The 12,475-nt window shown below is 40.6% G+C and overlaps 1 protein-coding gene across 2 annotated transcripts in view; it reads left to right on the top strand.

Annotated features, from left to right (window-relative positions):
• The window catches only part of SLC38A3 (solute carrier family 38 member 3), a 124,388-nt gene extending 116,580 nt beyond the window's left edge, over positions 1-7,808 (top strand). For both annotated transcript variants that reach the window (XM_063426597.1, XM_063426596.1), the window contains exons 12-16: positions 1,884-1,984; positions 2,173-2,297; positions 3,158-3,302; positions 3,520-3,623; positions 5,416-7,808. In XM_063426597.1, the coding sequence (XP_063282667.1) occupies positions 1,884-1,984; positions 2,173-2,297; positions 3,158-3,302; positions 3,520-3,623; positions 5,416-5,520 (580 nt within the window). In that variant the 3' untranslated portion in view covers positions 5,521-7,808. The remainder of the gene's footprint in view (positions 1-1,883; positions 1,985-2,172; positions 2,298-3,157; positions 3,303-3,519; positions 3,624-5,415) is intronic.
• The last annotated feature ends 4,667 nt before the right edge of the window (positions 7,809-12,475 follow it).

Raw genomic sequence — 12,475 nt, forward strand, 5'->3', positions numbered from 1 at the left:
AGTGCTAGTTTGTAATGTGTGGTTCTATTCAGTGGCAGTGTTAGTGTGTGCAGTGTGATGTATTCAGTAGCAGTGCTAGTTTGTAATGTGTGGTTCTATTCAGTGGCAGTGTTAGTGTGTGCAGTGTGATGTATTCAGTAGCAGTGCTAGTTTCTAATGTGTGGTTCTATTCAGTGGCAGTGTTAGTGTGTGCAGTGTGATGTATTCAGTAGCAGTGCTAGTTTGTAATGTGTAGTTCTATTCAGTGGCAGTGTTAGTGTGTGCAGTGTGATGTATTCAGTAGCAGTGCTAGTTTGTAATGTGTGGTTCTATTCAGTGGCAGTGTCAGTGTGTGCAGTGTGATGTATTCAGTAGCAGTACTAGTTTCTAATGTGTGGTTCTATTCAGTGGCAGTGTTAGTGTGTGCAGTGTGATGTATTCAGTAGCAGTGCTAGTTTGTCATGTGTGGTTCTATTCAGTGGCAGTGTTAGTGTGTGCAGTGTGATGGATTCAGTAGCAGTGCTAGTTTGTAATGTGTGGTTCTATTCAGTGGCAGTGTTAGTGTGTGCAGTGTGATGTATTCAGTAGCAGTGCTAGTTTGTAACGTGTGGTTCTATTCAGTGACAGTGTTAGTGTGTGCAGTGTGATGTATTCAGTAGCAGTGCTAGTTTGTAATGTGTAGTTCTATTCAGTGGCAGTGTTCGTGTGTGCAGTGTGATGTATTCAGTAGCAGTGTTAGTTTGTAATGTGTGGTTCTATTCAGTGGCAGTGTTAGTGTGTGCAGTGTGATGTATTCAGTAGCAGTGCTAGTTTGTAATGTGTGGTTCTATTCAGTGGCAGTGTTAGTGTGTGCAGTGTGATGTATTCAGTAGCAGTGCTAGTTTGTAATGTGTGGTTCTATTCAGTGGCAGTGTTAGTGTGTGCAGTGTGATGTATTCAGTAGCAGTGCTAGTTTGTAATGTGTGGTTCTATTCAGTGACAGTGTTAGTGTGTGCAGTGTGATGTATTCAGTAGCAGTGCTAGTTTGTAATGTGTGGTTCTATTCAGTGACAGTGTTAGTGTGTGCAATGTGATGTATTCAGTAGCAGTGCTAGTTTGTAGTAAGTTGTTCTAATTAATAAATGTGCTAGTTTGTGCAGTGTGTTTAATGTATTTCTATTCAGTGTGTGACTGTGGTATTTAATTGTATTTGGAAGTACTGCTAATTTATAGAGCATGATAGTGGTGTATAGTTTTAATCAGAAGCAGTGCTAACTCATGGAATGTGATTGAGGTATGTGTCTCTGTTCAGTAGCATTGCTAGTTCTTGCACTATTATTCCATAGATATATTGAGTTGTGATGATTTGTGGTATATGGTGTTGTCGTTCAGCCATACTATTGGTTGGCTTTACTGGGTTGGTATTTTGGCTCTATATGTTGGCTACTCACTGACTGTATACAATGTATTGGTATCTGTGCATGAATAGGTATGTCTTCCTTATAAGTTGCATGTGTTGACTTGAAAAGGTTTAGCTCAAATAGCCAAGTTAAAAAACAAACATGTTAGCCGAGGAGTATAATTCTTGAGGCTAATTCTGCTTATATTTTTCATCTCAGTTGTCTGTCAACAAATTGTTTGATTTGTATGAAGCACTTATTATAGGCAGTGGTTGTGTGAGGCCGTGGATGTGTTCTGCAACTCTAACCTTTTTCGTCAGCGCCAACTGCATGGCACTTGTGCATTATTTGCTTTGAGCAGTGTTAGCTGCTGGCAATATTTGCTGTGTAAAAAATTTGCTGAATGTAGTATTTGGTGTGTACAGCATTTGCTGTGTATGGAATTTGATGTCTGTAGTATTTGGTGTGTACTGCTGTGTATGGAATTTGGTTTGTGCATCATGGTGTTCGTTCTCTCCTTTCTAGTCCCTCCAAGCGAAGGATGCAACAAGTGTCGAACATCTCCATTGCAGTCATGTACGGCATGTATTTCCTGGCTGCTCTTTTTGGCTACCTCACTTTTTATGGTACGTTTCAGGCTGACCAATGGGGTTTTAGAGATGAGGAGAAATGTATGTGATCCGTAGATCTCTTCATCCTTTACCTCTGGCTTACATTTTTTATGTGTGTTTCCTTTATGTTCAATTACTGTTTCTTCCCCATTTACCTCTGTTTTCTTATTGCTTGCCTAATAATCTCTTGTTACTTCCCACAGACCATGTGGAATCAGAGCTCCTGCACACATACAGCTATGTGGATCCTTTTGACATTTTGATTCTGTGTGTCCGTGTTGCTGTACTAACAGCTGTCACACTGACTGTGCCCATCGTTCTGTTCCCGGTAAGAACACAGCATCCTGTACCATCTGACAGCATGTGTAAAAGACCTGGCTCCCCCCAAACATGATGGATGTAGCAAACCTACCCCCAAGTCTTTTATAATGTACCACATTTCTGACATTATTTTGACCTCTTTTTCCCCTTTCTGTCCTCAGTGCTAGTGTTGTCTTTTCCCAACCTTTTTCTTTTTATCAATAGATCTCTCCAACACATCCTCAGATAGGGCCCAAAGTATAAATAGAAACAACATAGCCAAACTGACGGTTTATATGGTTGCACCACATATACTTGAAACATTCAAGTTCCATAAGTTTAGTAGAATTTTCTTTTTATCGCAGGTTCTAGTTCTGAACCAGGAATAACAATAGGAGACTTTGTGTGAAGTGACAACACTTCTCATTTCGGTCTGAAGGAATCACGTTAATGAGGGGACTAGGACTGTAACTTTAGTATGTTTCAAAATACATTTATTCTGTATTAGGCTATTGATTAGTGTTGTTCATGTATACAGGTAACTACAATGAAACGTGCTTTTGCAATATCGCAAACAACATTATTTGTTCAGATAGTGGCTGTAATATTGTCATATTACTAATTAATTACTTGATCAATCAGATAGTTTTAGAGATATTGACTGCTCTTCCAGCTATTAAAACATTTTTGGGAACAAATTTAGGAGGTATATTTATTCCTTTTTTGAGATTTGGGAGGTGTATTTATTCATTTTAGAAGTTTTCCTTTTGGAAGTTTAGGAGGTGCATGTATTCCTTTTGGAGGTTTAGAAGGCATATTTATTAATTCTGCCATACGACTTCATTAGAAGTGACTGTGTAACCGCTCTCAATACTCTCAATACAATAGGTGCGACGTGCCATCCAGCACATGCTGTTTCCAAACAAAGAGTTCAACTGGATCAGACACATCCTCATTGCTGTGGTGCTTCTCACGTTTATTAACTTGCTTGTGATCTTTGCCCCTTCCATTCTTGGAATCTTTGGAATTATTGGTAAGAATGTATCTTTTCTGGAGATGCTGTCCTATCTGCTTTTCCTGAATGGTCTTTATTCGTCACTCTTGCAGGATCTTATTAGCCATCATTTTCTTGATCTCTTTTGATCTCTGCTGCTTCACATGTGTATTACCTTACATTTCAAACTACTCACTAGTCTTCAATTAGTTGCCAATCTGCAAACTCTATTTTAAAACAGTTATCATTCTTTTAGGTGCTACATCTGCTCCATGCTTGATCTTCATCTTTCCAGCTGTTTTCTACATCAGGATCATGCCCAAAGACCAAGAACCCATGAAATCCACACCAAAAATACTGGTACATTGTTATTTATTTATTTATTTATTGGTCTTATTTTGCCAAAATATATTTATTTTTGTTGAGCATGAAGATACATAGGAGCTTGTAAAGCTACAACAGCAAGACAAGCGAAACAAAAATAGACATAATTAAACCTTGGCATGGCATTCAGAGTATGTGCACATTTTGATATGGCTAACAGGGAATTACTCAAAGATTAACGACACATGAATATAATCTAGACATATGAAATAGGCAGCATTGAAGTAGAAACAAGTCAGACTATAATGTTGATGTGTTATACTAAGTAAGGCAATAAAAGGTATTATAGACATGTGAACATCAGAAACTCCACTTTCTACCATGGGGTAATACTGCGTTAGGTTAACCCTATACACATGAGGGTTCCCACTGAGATCTGGCCCTCTGATACCTTGCTGCATTCCACATATGTAAATGGCGAAAAAGAAGATAAAAATAAAATAAAACATAGACTCACTGCGTATATTTAGAGAGAAAGTCTTGTAAATGCAAAATTATCAGCTGGCATCAAGAATGTGGCGTCAGAGAGCCAGATATCCATCATGTGTGGTAAGTGCAAAGTCAGCCGACACCTCGACTTGGAAAGTCAGCAAGAGGTATATCTAAACAGGATTGAGGCATGGCAAACCCCCCAACCCCAGGCCATAGTGAGGGCCTGCATCATGGTACCATGGGCTTGGGGACTTGTGACAGAGTCCAAGTCCTGCCCTCTTGGGATTTGACAGAGGCTGTTCAATCGCCGCCTGCAGCATGGAGTCGTCTGTCGCTGTGGTTGATGCTTCGGGAGTACCTCCCCATCGGCTCTGCATCTGGGTAGGCTAAAGCTGGGTTGCATAGGTGTGGAAGTTGCACCTATAGAGGGCCCCCACACCTCGCGGTTGTCCTCTCCCCGTTCTCTCCAACCTGGTTTGGAACTGGTGCCGCCAGGGTATGAGCCTCTAGTTGTGTCCAGAAGCGTGCAAAGGTCTCGTCGAGATGCGTCAGTGATTGCGCGAGTGCGCCATTCAGAGCTGATTCAGACTATGTAGGCTGATTTTCAGGAGGTGAATGTGTGTTTGCTATCTTGTCGTAGAGTGCCAAGGTTGGGACCAATGCAGTAGTAGCTGCTTATAGTCCGTAGAGGTTAGTAGAGCTTAAGGAGCCGGGATATCTCGCACCGGCAGGGGGAGGGGGGGACGGTATATTCCACTGAGGAATCCCTTGGCTGATCTTGGGTAGAGGGATTGGCCACCTCCCTCGTTGCTGTGTTACAGAGTAGGCCACAGAATTGCTCCAGTTGGGTGCTGACTGAAGTAAGTGTTACCAGAATCGTTGATTGATAGCCCAGGGTTTACACTAGCTCAGCAGGATCCCCTGGAGTCAGATTTATGGGCCAATAAGTCAGCTGGAGAGGCTAAATCATGTGAAATCTCCAGGAGTTCATGCAGTATGCGACCACTCGCCATGCCAGTCACACTCAGCCCTAGATGATTGTATTTTTTTTTTTGTTCTTAGCCTATTCTTCACATTTCGTTAGGTCTGTTTTAGCCTTCTTTAATGTTAGAAGTTCTTCTTTTAAGGTCTCCTTAGTATTCATTTCTGTTCGTTTCTTTTGGTATATTTATTAATGTTTACCTTTCTCTATATTTTTGTGTCTATGTACGGTAAGTAGCACAATTCCTCTTTCCTTTGTGTGGTTCTCATTCTGAGTTTGATATGTTTTAAACCTGCTGCAAGAAACACAAAAGTCTCTACGTGCTATAACCCTTTTTTTCTGCTTATAATACAGGCTGCCTGTTTTGCTGCTTTGGGTGTTCTATTTATGATCATGAGTCTGAGTTTTATCATCATTGACTGGACAAGCGGAACATCTAAAAGTGGTGGGAGCCACTAACCCACCCTGCCACCCCTGCCACCACCAGCTATTCCTCCATCCTTTAATTTTACCAGGACTTCACACTGTAAAGTGACTTTGCTGTTTGTTGTACATCACAATCCAGATGCAGGATGTCACAACTTTTCATTTTCCTTGTGTTCCTCTGGAACGGGGCTAATATTTATGTTCTGAATAAGGGGTGCTGTAACCCCTGTACTCATGTAGACGTTACTGTGGTGGCAAACAGAGGTAGCCTACCCAGCTGCTCGCTAGAGAGGCATGTGTCCTACCAACCATTGCTAAACTGCAGTGGAGAAGGGGCACACTCCAACAGTGACCACCACTGCTCTACATTTCATAGGAATCAACGAGTTGGATAAAAGGTTGACACATGTCTCTTCTTTCTGATAACACCTCAATGTCAGTGCGTGGGATTGTTGGGTGTTGGTCTTTCTGTACAACAGGGTGGTTTAGCACTTTTATGTAATGTTACACACTAAAGGGGAACATCCTGCATGAATTAGTATCTACCTGAGGTATGTCTCCTAAAATCCATGCTATTAGGTTTTAGCTGTTTAGTTTTTAGTATTAAAAAATGAAGAAAAACCCTCAAATAATATGACAGCAAAGGGGTTAAAAGTGTGTACCTCCTACTAAGTAATGTGGTGATTTTTCATCTTTGAAAGGAAGGGAGACCGGATAAATAAGAGACAACTGCTAAACAAAATAGTGGTATCGAGTACCAGAGAGAAATATCCCACATGGAAAAAATGTAGTGGGGAGGTCAAATTTCAGATCGAAAAAGCAGAAAAGCAGAAAGAGTGAATGTGTGAACAGAAAATGTGAAATATGGGGCTCATTTAAAAAGAAGGAATCACACAGCGTTTGGAAAGCTAGGGGTTAAAAGGCTGCTGGTTAGCATTTCATGTAGAACAAAGCCTGGCAAATATTAAATCAAGTCACATCTACTTTTGGTGACAGTCTCCTACAGGGCTTTGTCATTTATTCTGCAGTTCTGTTTCCCTAAATTGCTGAGCCAGTGGGTGACGCACGTAGGGACCTCTTCAATGAAATTCACAGAACAGAACAAACGGAAACTATTTTCCAAGTAATTAATATTCCCTACGTCGCTGCCCAACAGTAGAATTGGAGAATACACAATGGGGCAACATAATAAACAAGCGGAAGCAGGAGACAGTGAGATCTGTGCAAACACCTTCGATGTCCCATGAAGAATCCTCTGTTTTTTTCTAGGGCATAATCATTATTGCACGCACCCGTGATAAGGGGTGTGAATACAGCAAAGTCATGGGAAGAGAGCCTAGCAGTGTACCCATATACACACTGGAAGGGAAATTGTAGGGGCAACAAGTCAGCGCTTCTTCCTATGTGATGTTTTCCTTTTTACAAACCTCTCTTCGTTGTGTCAACTGGGTGGCTGCCCTTAACCCATTAACTGCAGGTTTATATTGTGATACTGACAATCCCACATGGAACTTTAACCTTGAATATATATGCAGCCGTCCCTTTTTTTTTTTTCTTACCTAGAGTATGGAGAGAATTGTCCTATGTAACCTGTTGAGAATCAGGGAAGATTACATGTGACATATATTAATAGTCTTGCTGCTGGGGGAACCTTTTTAATGATTGCAGAGCATTATGTGAAGGTACATATCGCAACAAAAAAGGCTTGAATTCCTTGTATCTGTACCTAGGTGAGCTAAATTATAGGAGATGGGGCACAGCTTTCTTCCCCCAACCTTTTTATGTATTTCAGGGCTGGGCGCTTGCTGATGACCTCATTTTTATTAGAATGTTTAATCCCTAATTTATGATTTGTGATACTGTTTTTACTATTTTGTAACTACTTTGTAATAATGAAAGATTAGAATATGAGGAACCCCACTTTACCGCAAAAGCTACAAATGGGGTGGGGTATGAATGTTTAGTTTATTTGTAGGTTGTATGTGTTAAATTATGACAAAATTAGGTGGGCTTTTGTTTTGTTTGTTTGTTTGTTTGTTTGTTTGTTTTGGAGAAGGGAACTGTTTATATGAGAAAATTAAAAGAAAATTGTGGCAAGTGCTTTTTTTTATAGTGTCCTAATTAATGTTCTATCAATGTGTTCCTTTATAGTTATTCATATTTTTTCTAGAAAAGAAAAAAAAAACAAAGAACAGAAAAACATATACCTATGTAATATATGTCTCTGACATGAAGATAAAGAGCAGGCATATGTAAGAGGATTCTTAATACAAGTTTTGAAATTTGATTGTAGATACAATAATCAATCCATTAAAAAAATAGTTTTTTGTTTGTTTTTTAAAAACCCTGCTAAAAAATCAAAAGTGATACATGCTAAGAGATTGTTTAACACATAAGATAGATAGACATAAAAACATTTGAAATGATTGTGGTTAAAGGAAAATTCCCAGCATCCTTTTAGCACAGTTTAACATTGACCATAAGGGTCCCATGCTGCATCCGGTTTCCTCAGAGCTGGAGAAGACAGATGCTGAGAACCCATTGACTGAAAGCTTTATCTCGGCGTTCACCGAATGAATGAGATACTCCACCTCTGATAAGACTGATTGTAGTGCAGAAGTCTGGCACAGGTAGTTGTCAATCCATGCTAAATTTGTTTGACAGATCACACTGGGTTGGTACTACAGGACTCCAGGTACCAGGCAATACAGTTGGCCATATTAGTTATGGTGTTCCATTAAAAAGAAAAGCAACAAGTTAAAGAATGCCATGTTCTTTTGCTCTTATAATGGGTAGCACGAGGCTACAAATCCACTCTGTGCTGTACTGTGTGAGGCTACATATTTATATATTGATAGTATTTATTTTATATGGTGGATATCTTTATATTGTGGGTAAATGTATGCTTATACAGTACAGTATGTTTACAACTTGCAACAAAAAGTTCTGCAAAGTCACTGCAAGTCAACAAAACTGATGGGGGTGTTGGTACTGGCTCCCTCACTGTACCCCCACCAGTAGGCATTATGTGAGGGCTTATTTTCCCTAACAGGGATGAAAAGTCACTATCTACCCCTCTGCCCCTACATTTGGCCAAAGGTTGGTGACATTAGAACAAAACATGGGGGACTATTGTCCACCTCAGTCCCCACCCATAGGCAAAACTCCCACTGCCCCACAACCCACACTTATGAGCAGTGAGTGTGACTACTTTGATATACAAAGGGAGGGACATGCAAGTGTCCCCACCCATGGGCAAACCTCCCACTGCCCCACAACCCACACTTATGAGCAGTGAGTGTGACTACTTTGATATACAAAGGGAGGGACATGCAAGTGTCCCCTACACCCATGGGCTGCAGGTAGTGATTATTACTTAATTCAGGTAAGGTGAACATGCTTCGGTCCCCCCCTACCTACCCCTCACCTATAGGCTTCAGGTGGGGGGTAATAATACAAAAAAGGGGGAACGGACATGCTATTGTCCTTCCCTATCTAATTTGCCTGGTAATATTCCATGGAGAAGTGAGAGTTACCTATCAGAGCATTCTGATTAGTTGGCTTCCAATAATAGAATTTAGTCCTCCCCTTATTGTTTTAATGACCTCACCATAAATCCATGAGTTGGGGGGTAGTAAGACTATTTAGTAATCCTATGGTTTGGGGGGGGGATGGAGGCAGGGGGTCAATATAATTGTATATAATAGAAGCCCCCGGATGCTGCCCACAGGGGGCTGTGTGTGGCTGTGGCAGGGGCGTTGAGGGATTTCCTGGGTAAATTGTGTTAGTGTTGGTGTACCAGATAACCAACGTGGATAGTCCCATGACAACTTTGGAGATAGGGATAACAAAACCCCGTGTACACTCTGCCTAAATGTGCCCTCAAACCCTAAAAGTGTAATTAATGTAAGTTTGTTTGAGCAGGGTCCTCTTCAACCTATCGTTCCTGTAAGTTTTCTTGTAATTGTCCTATTTATAGGTAAATCCCCCCTCTCATAATATTGTAAAGCGCTGCGGAATCTCTTGGCGCTATATAAATGGCAATAATGATAATAATAATTAAAGGGACACTGAAAGCACCACAAACACTACAGTGTGCTATGGCTCCAGGAATACCGTAGCTCTGTGCAGGGCTTGGGATAGGTTCCTAGCAGGAGCTCCTGGCTCTGAATACAGACTGCAGAGAGTCTTTATGCAAGAGAACTAAAACATTACATTTCTGATTGTAAAAAAATAAAACTGAATGGAAAATTTTCAGATAAAATCGCCAAACTGAAAAAAGCTCAGTTAGAGAAATCAGCTACTTTGGCTAACCTTTGTCATTTTGATTCTAAATTCTCTACAATTCAGAGTTTAGAGAATTAACTTCAACATCTTCATACTGTATTCACTAGATGCTACATATTACATTAAAACTGTTGTTTGATAAAGTGTGAGGTATTTGGCTTTCAGAGTGAATTTCAATTTTTTTTATAGGGACACTGGTCACCAAAACAACTTTAGCTTAATGAAAAAGTTTTGGTGTATAGATCATGTCCCATGCAGTCTCACTGCTCAGTTCCCTGCCATTTAGGAGTTAAATCACTTTGTTTATGCAGCCCTAGTCACATCTTCCTGCATGTGACTCACACATCCTTCCTAAACACTTCCTGTAAAGAGTCATCTAATGTTTACACTTCCTTTATTGCAAATTCTGTTTAATTTAGAATTTCTTTACCCAATAGATTGCCTAAATAGAGATGGCTCATTCTTTATACACATAAAACCCTCAACTCACTGGCACTAATGTCTGTTAGACACTGTATGATTATATCTGCTGTCAATTTCTATGCTTTTTATTTTCATGTGTCACTTTCTGTATTACTTGAGTTCACCCTCTCACACCAGTGGGTTGGGTAAAAATAAAGAATTATAAAAAAGAAAAATTAGAATTTCTTTTCTCCTGAAAATTTTCTCCTGTTGATAATAGCTTGATAGACCCTGCAGGAGCCTCCTGTCTCATTATAGTTAAATATACATATCAGGAGATAAACATGTTTAAAGTAAGTTATATCTGATTGAAATTGAAACAACTCTCATTCCGTGCAGGCTGTGTCAGTCACAGCCTGGGGAGGCGTGGCTAGGGCTTTATAAACAGAAACAACATGATTTAACTCCTAAATGGCAGGGAACTGAGCAGCGAGACTGCAGGGACATGACCTATACACAAAAACTGCTTTATTATACTAAAGTTGTTTTGGTGACTATAGTATCCCTTTATTTTTTATTTAGTCCAAAATAGCTGAACTAAAAACAATTCTGATCTGATAAAGACAGCTATGCTTTCAGTTCAGCTATTCTGACCTTGAATTTTAAATCACTCAGGTCACATGTGAGTTCTTTGTCCCCATTAGCGGCTCGTTTTGCTGCTTTTAGAACTTGTGACTAACTCCCCCCATAAGTCCCATACAGGCAGTGGCCTCTGTCCTGTTTGGAAGCCACGAAACTGCACTCCAATGACCTGACACCTCCCTAGTGTTTTCTGTCATTGGTTGTTATTCCCTAATCAGATGACAGGGGTTAGGGGCATATACACCCCGTGCTAGCAGAGCATAGCTAAACAATTGATGATTAATTCCTGGACACCAAGTGGTTCATTTACAAAATTATTTTTAAAAAAATACATAATTACCTTGCAACAGGACATCAAATATTTCTACTTATTTTGTGGTTATTTACTGACCCAGTAATTCTCAGGATTAATCAGGGATTTTCTAATTTAGGCAAAAATAGCCAAATTTAAAATAATATCTGCAGTGTTGGTGTTTTTACAATTCTCCTATTTTAGGCAAAATTTTAAATTCTTTGGTTGTTTTCTGAAATGTTTTTTTTTTAGGGAATAATCCTGAATAGGTTTACATTTCAACTTTTTTTGTCAATTAGTATTTTTATTGAGGCACATATTAGAGAAACTTTTCAGTACAATGGGGACAATTAAATACATTAACTTGCAAAAGGTATACAATCATATCAATGTGTGTGCTAAGCTTCAATCATGTTACAAATATGTCACACATGAGGTGAGGAGGCCTCTTTTTAATATTAAAGAAGGTAGAAAGGACAACTAGTTTCAGGTACAACAAGCAGAGTAAGTACACAGGAGATCTGTATGAGTCATTAGAGTAAGCAAGAAACGCCGGAAAAGACACTTAAAGTTTCAGTATTATGAAGCCTTCATCCTATACCGAATTTAGGTAAGAGCAGTGCCTGCATGTCAGGACCGTCCATGGGTGCACTCTCCTTAGGTACATCGACTATAAGCTGGAATTACAACCATCACCAATTCTCCACGGACCCAGCTAGTAATCATGCTCAAGTCCATCCCCCTCCAAGGTCTGTGTGGGTACCAGGAACGTTTGCTGTGCCTCTGCTTTAGCCTATTGCTTCCCCTCCGCAGGCGTGGATGGTGTTGTGAGGCCTTGCCTTGCATGGCTCTCAGGCGCTGGTAAATCACAGTGTTGTGTGTAGGAGGAGAGCTCGGTGAAGGTCATCTATAGCAACCATCATCTCTTTGTGTGAGGATAGACTCATGCTGTTGCTGCTCTGATCTCCGGAACACATGGGCCAAAAAATAGTTGCAGATTTGGTTGAAGGCTGTCAGAATCTCCTCTAGCCGAGGGCTGTGGGTCTGGTCAGTAGGCCTCACGGCCATCTTGAAGATCAGGGTCTTTATCTCTTGGGTCCCTCAGGCACCTCCTGTGTAGACCGGGATGGTCCACAGGGGGGAGGGACAGGTCCATAGGGGGGAGGGACAGGACCACCGATGCGAGCTCTGAAGGTCCGGTGCACTGCCGAGCTGGGGAGCGTCTGCCTCCCCCTCTCAGTTGCCAGTTAGGCCTCAATCTCCAGGAGACACAATCACTTATCGATATCAGGGCCACCTCAAGTGGCAAATCGTGTCTGTAGTGGCTAGTGTGCTGTATCTAGGGCTCACACCTCTTGGTAATAT

Source organism: Pelobates fuscus, chromosome 7 (assembly GCF_036172605.1).
Source record: "Pelobates fuscus isolate aPelFus1 chromosome 7, aPelFus1.pri, whole genome shotgun sequence".
Classification (NCBI taxonomy): Eukaryota; Metazoa; Chordata; class Amphibia; order Anura; family Pelobatidae; genus Pelobates; species Pelobates fuscus.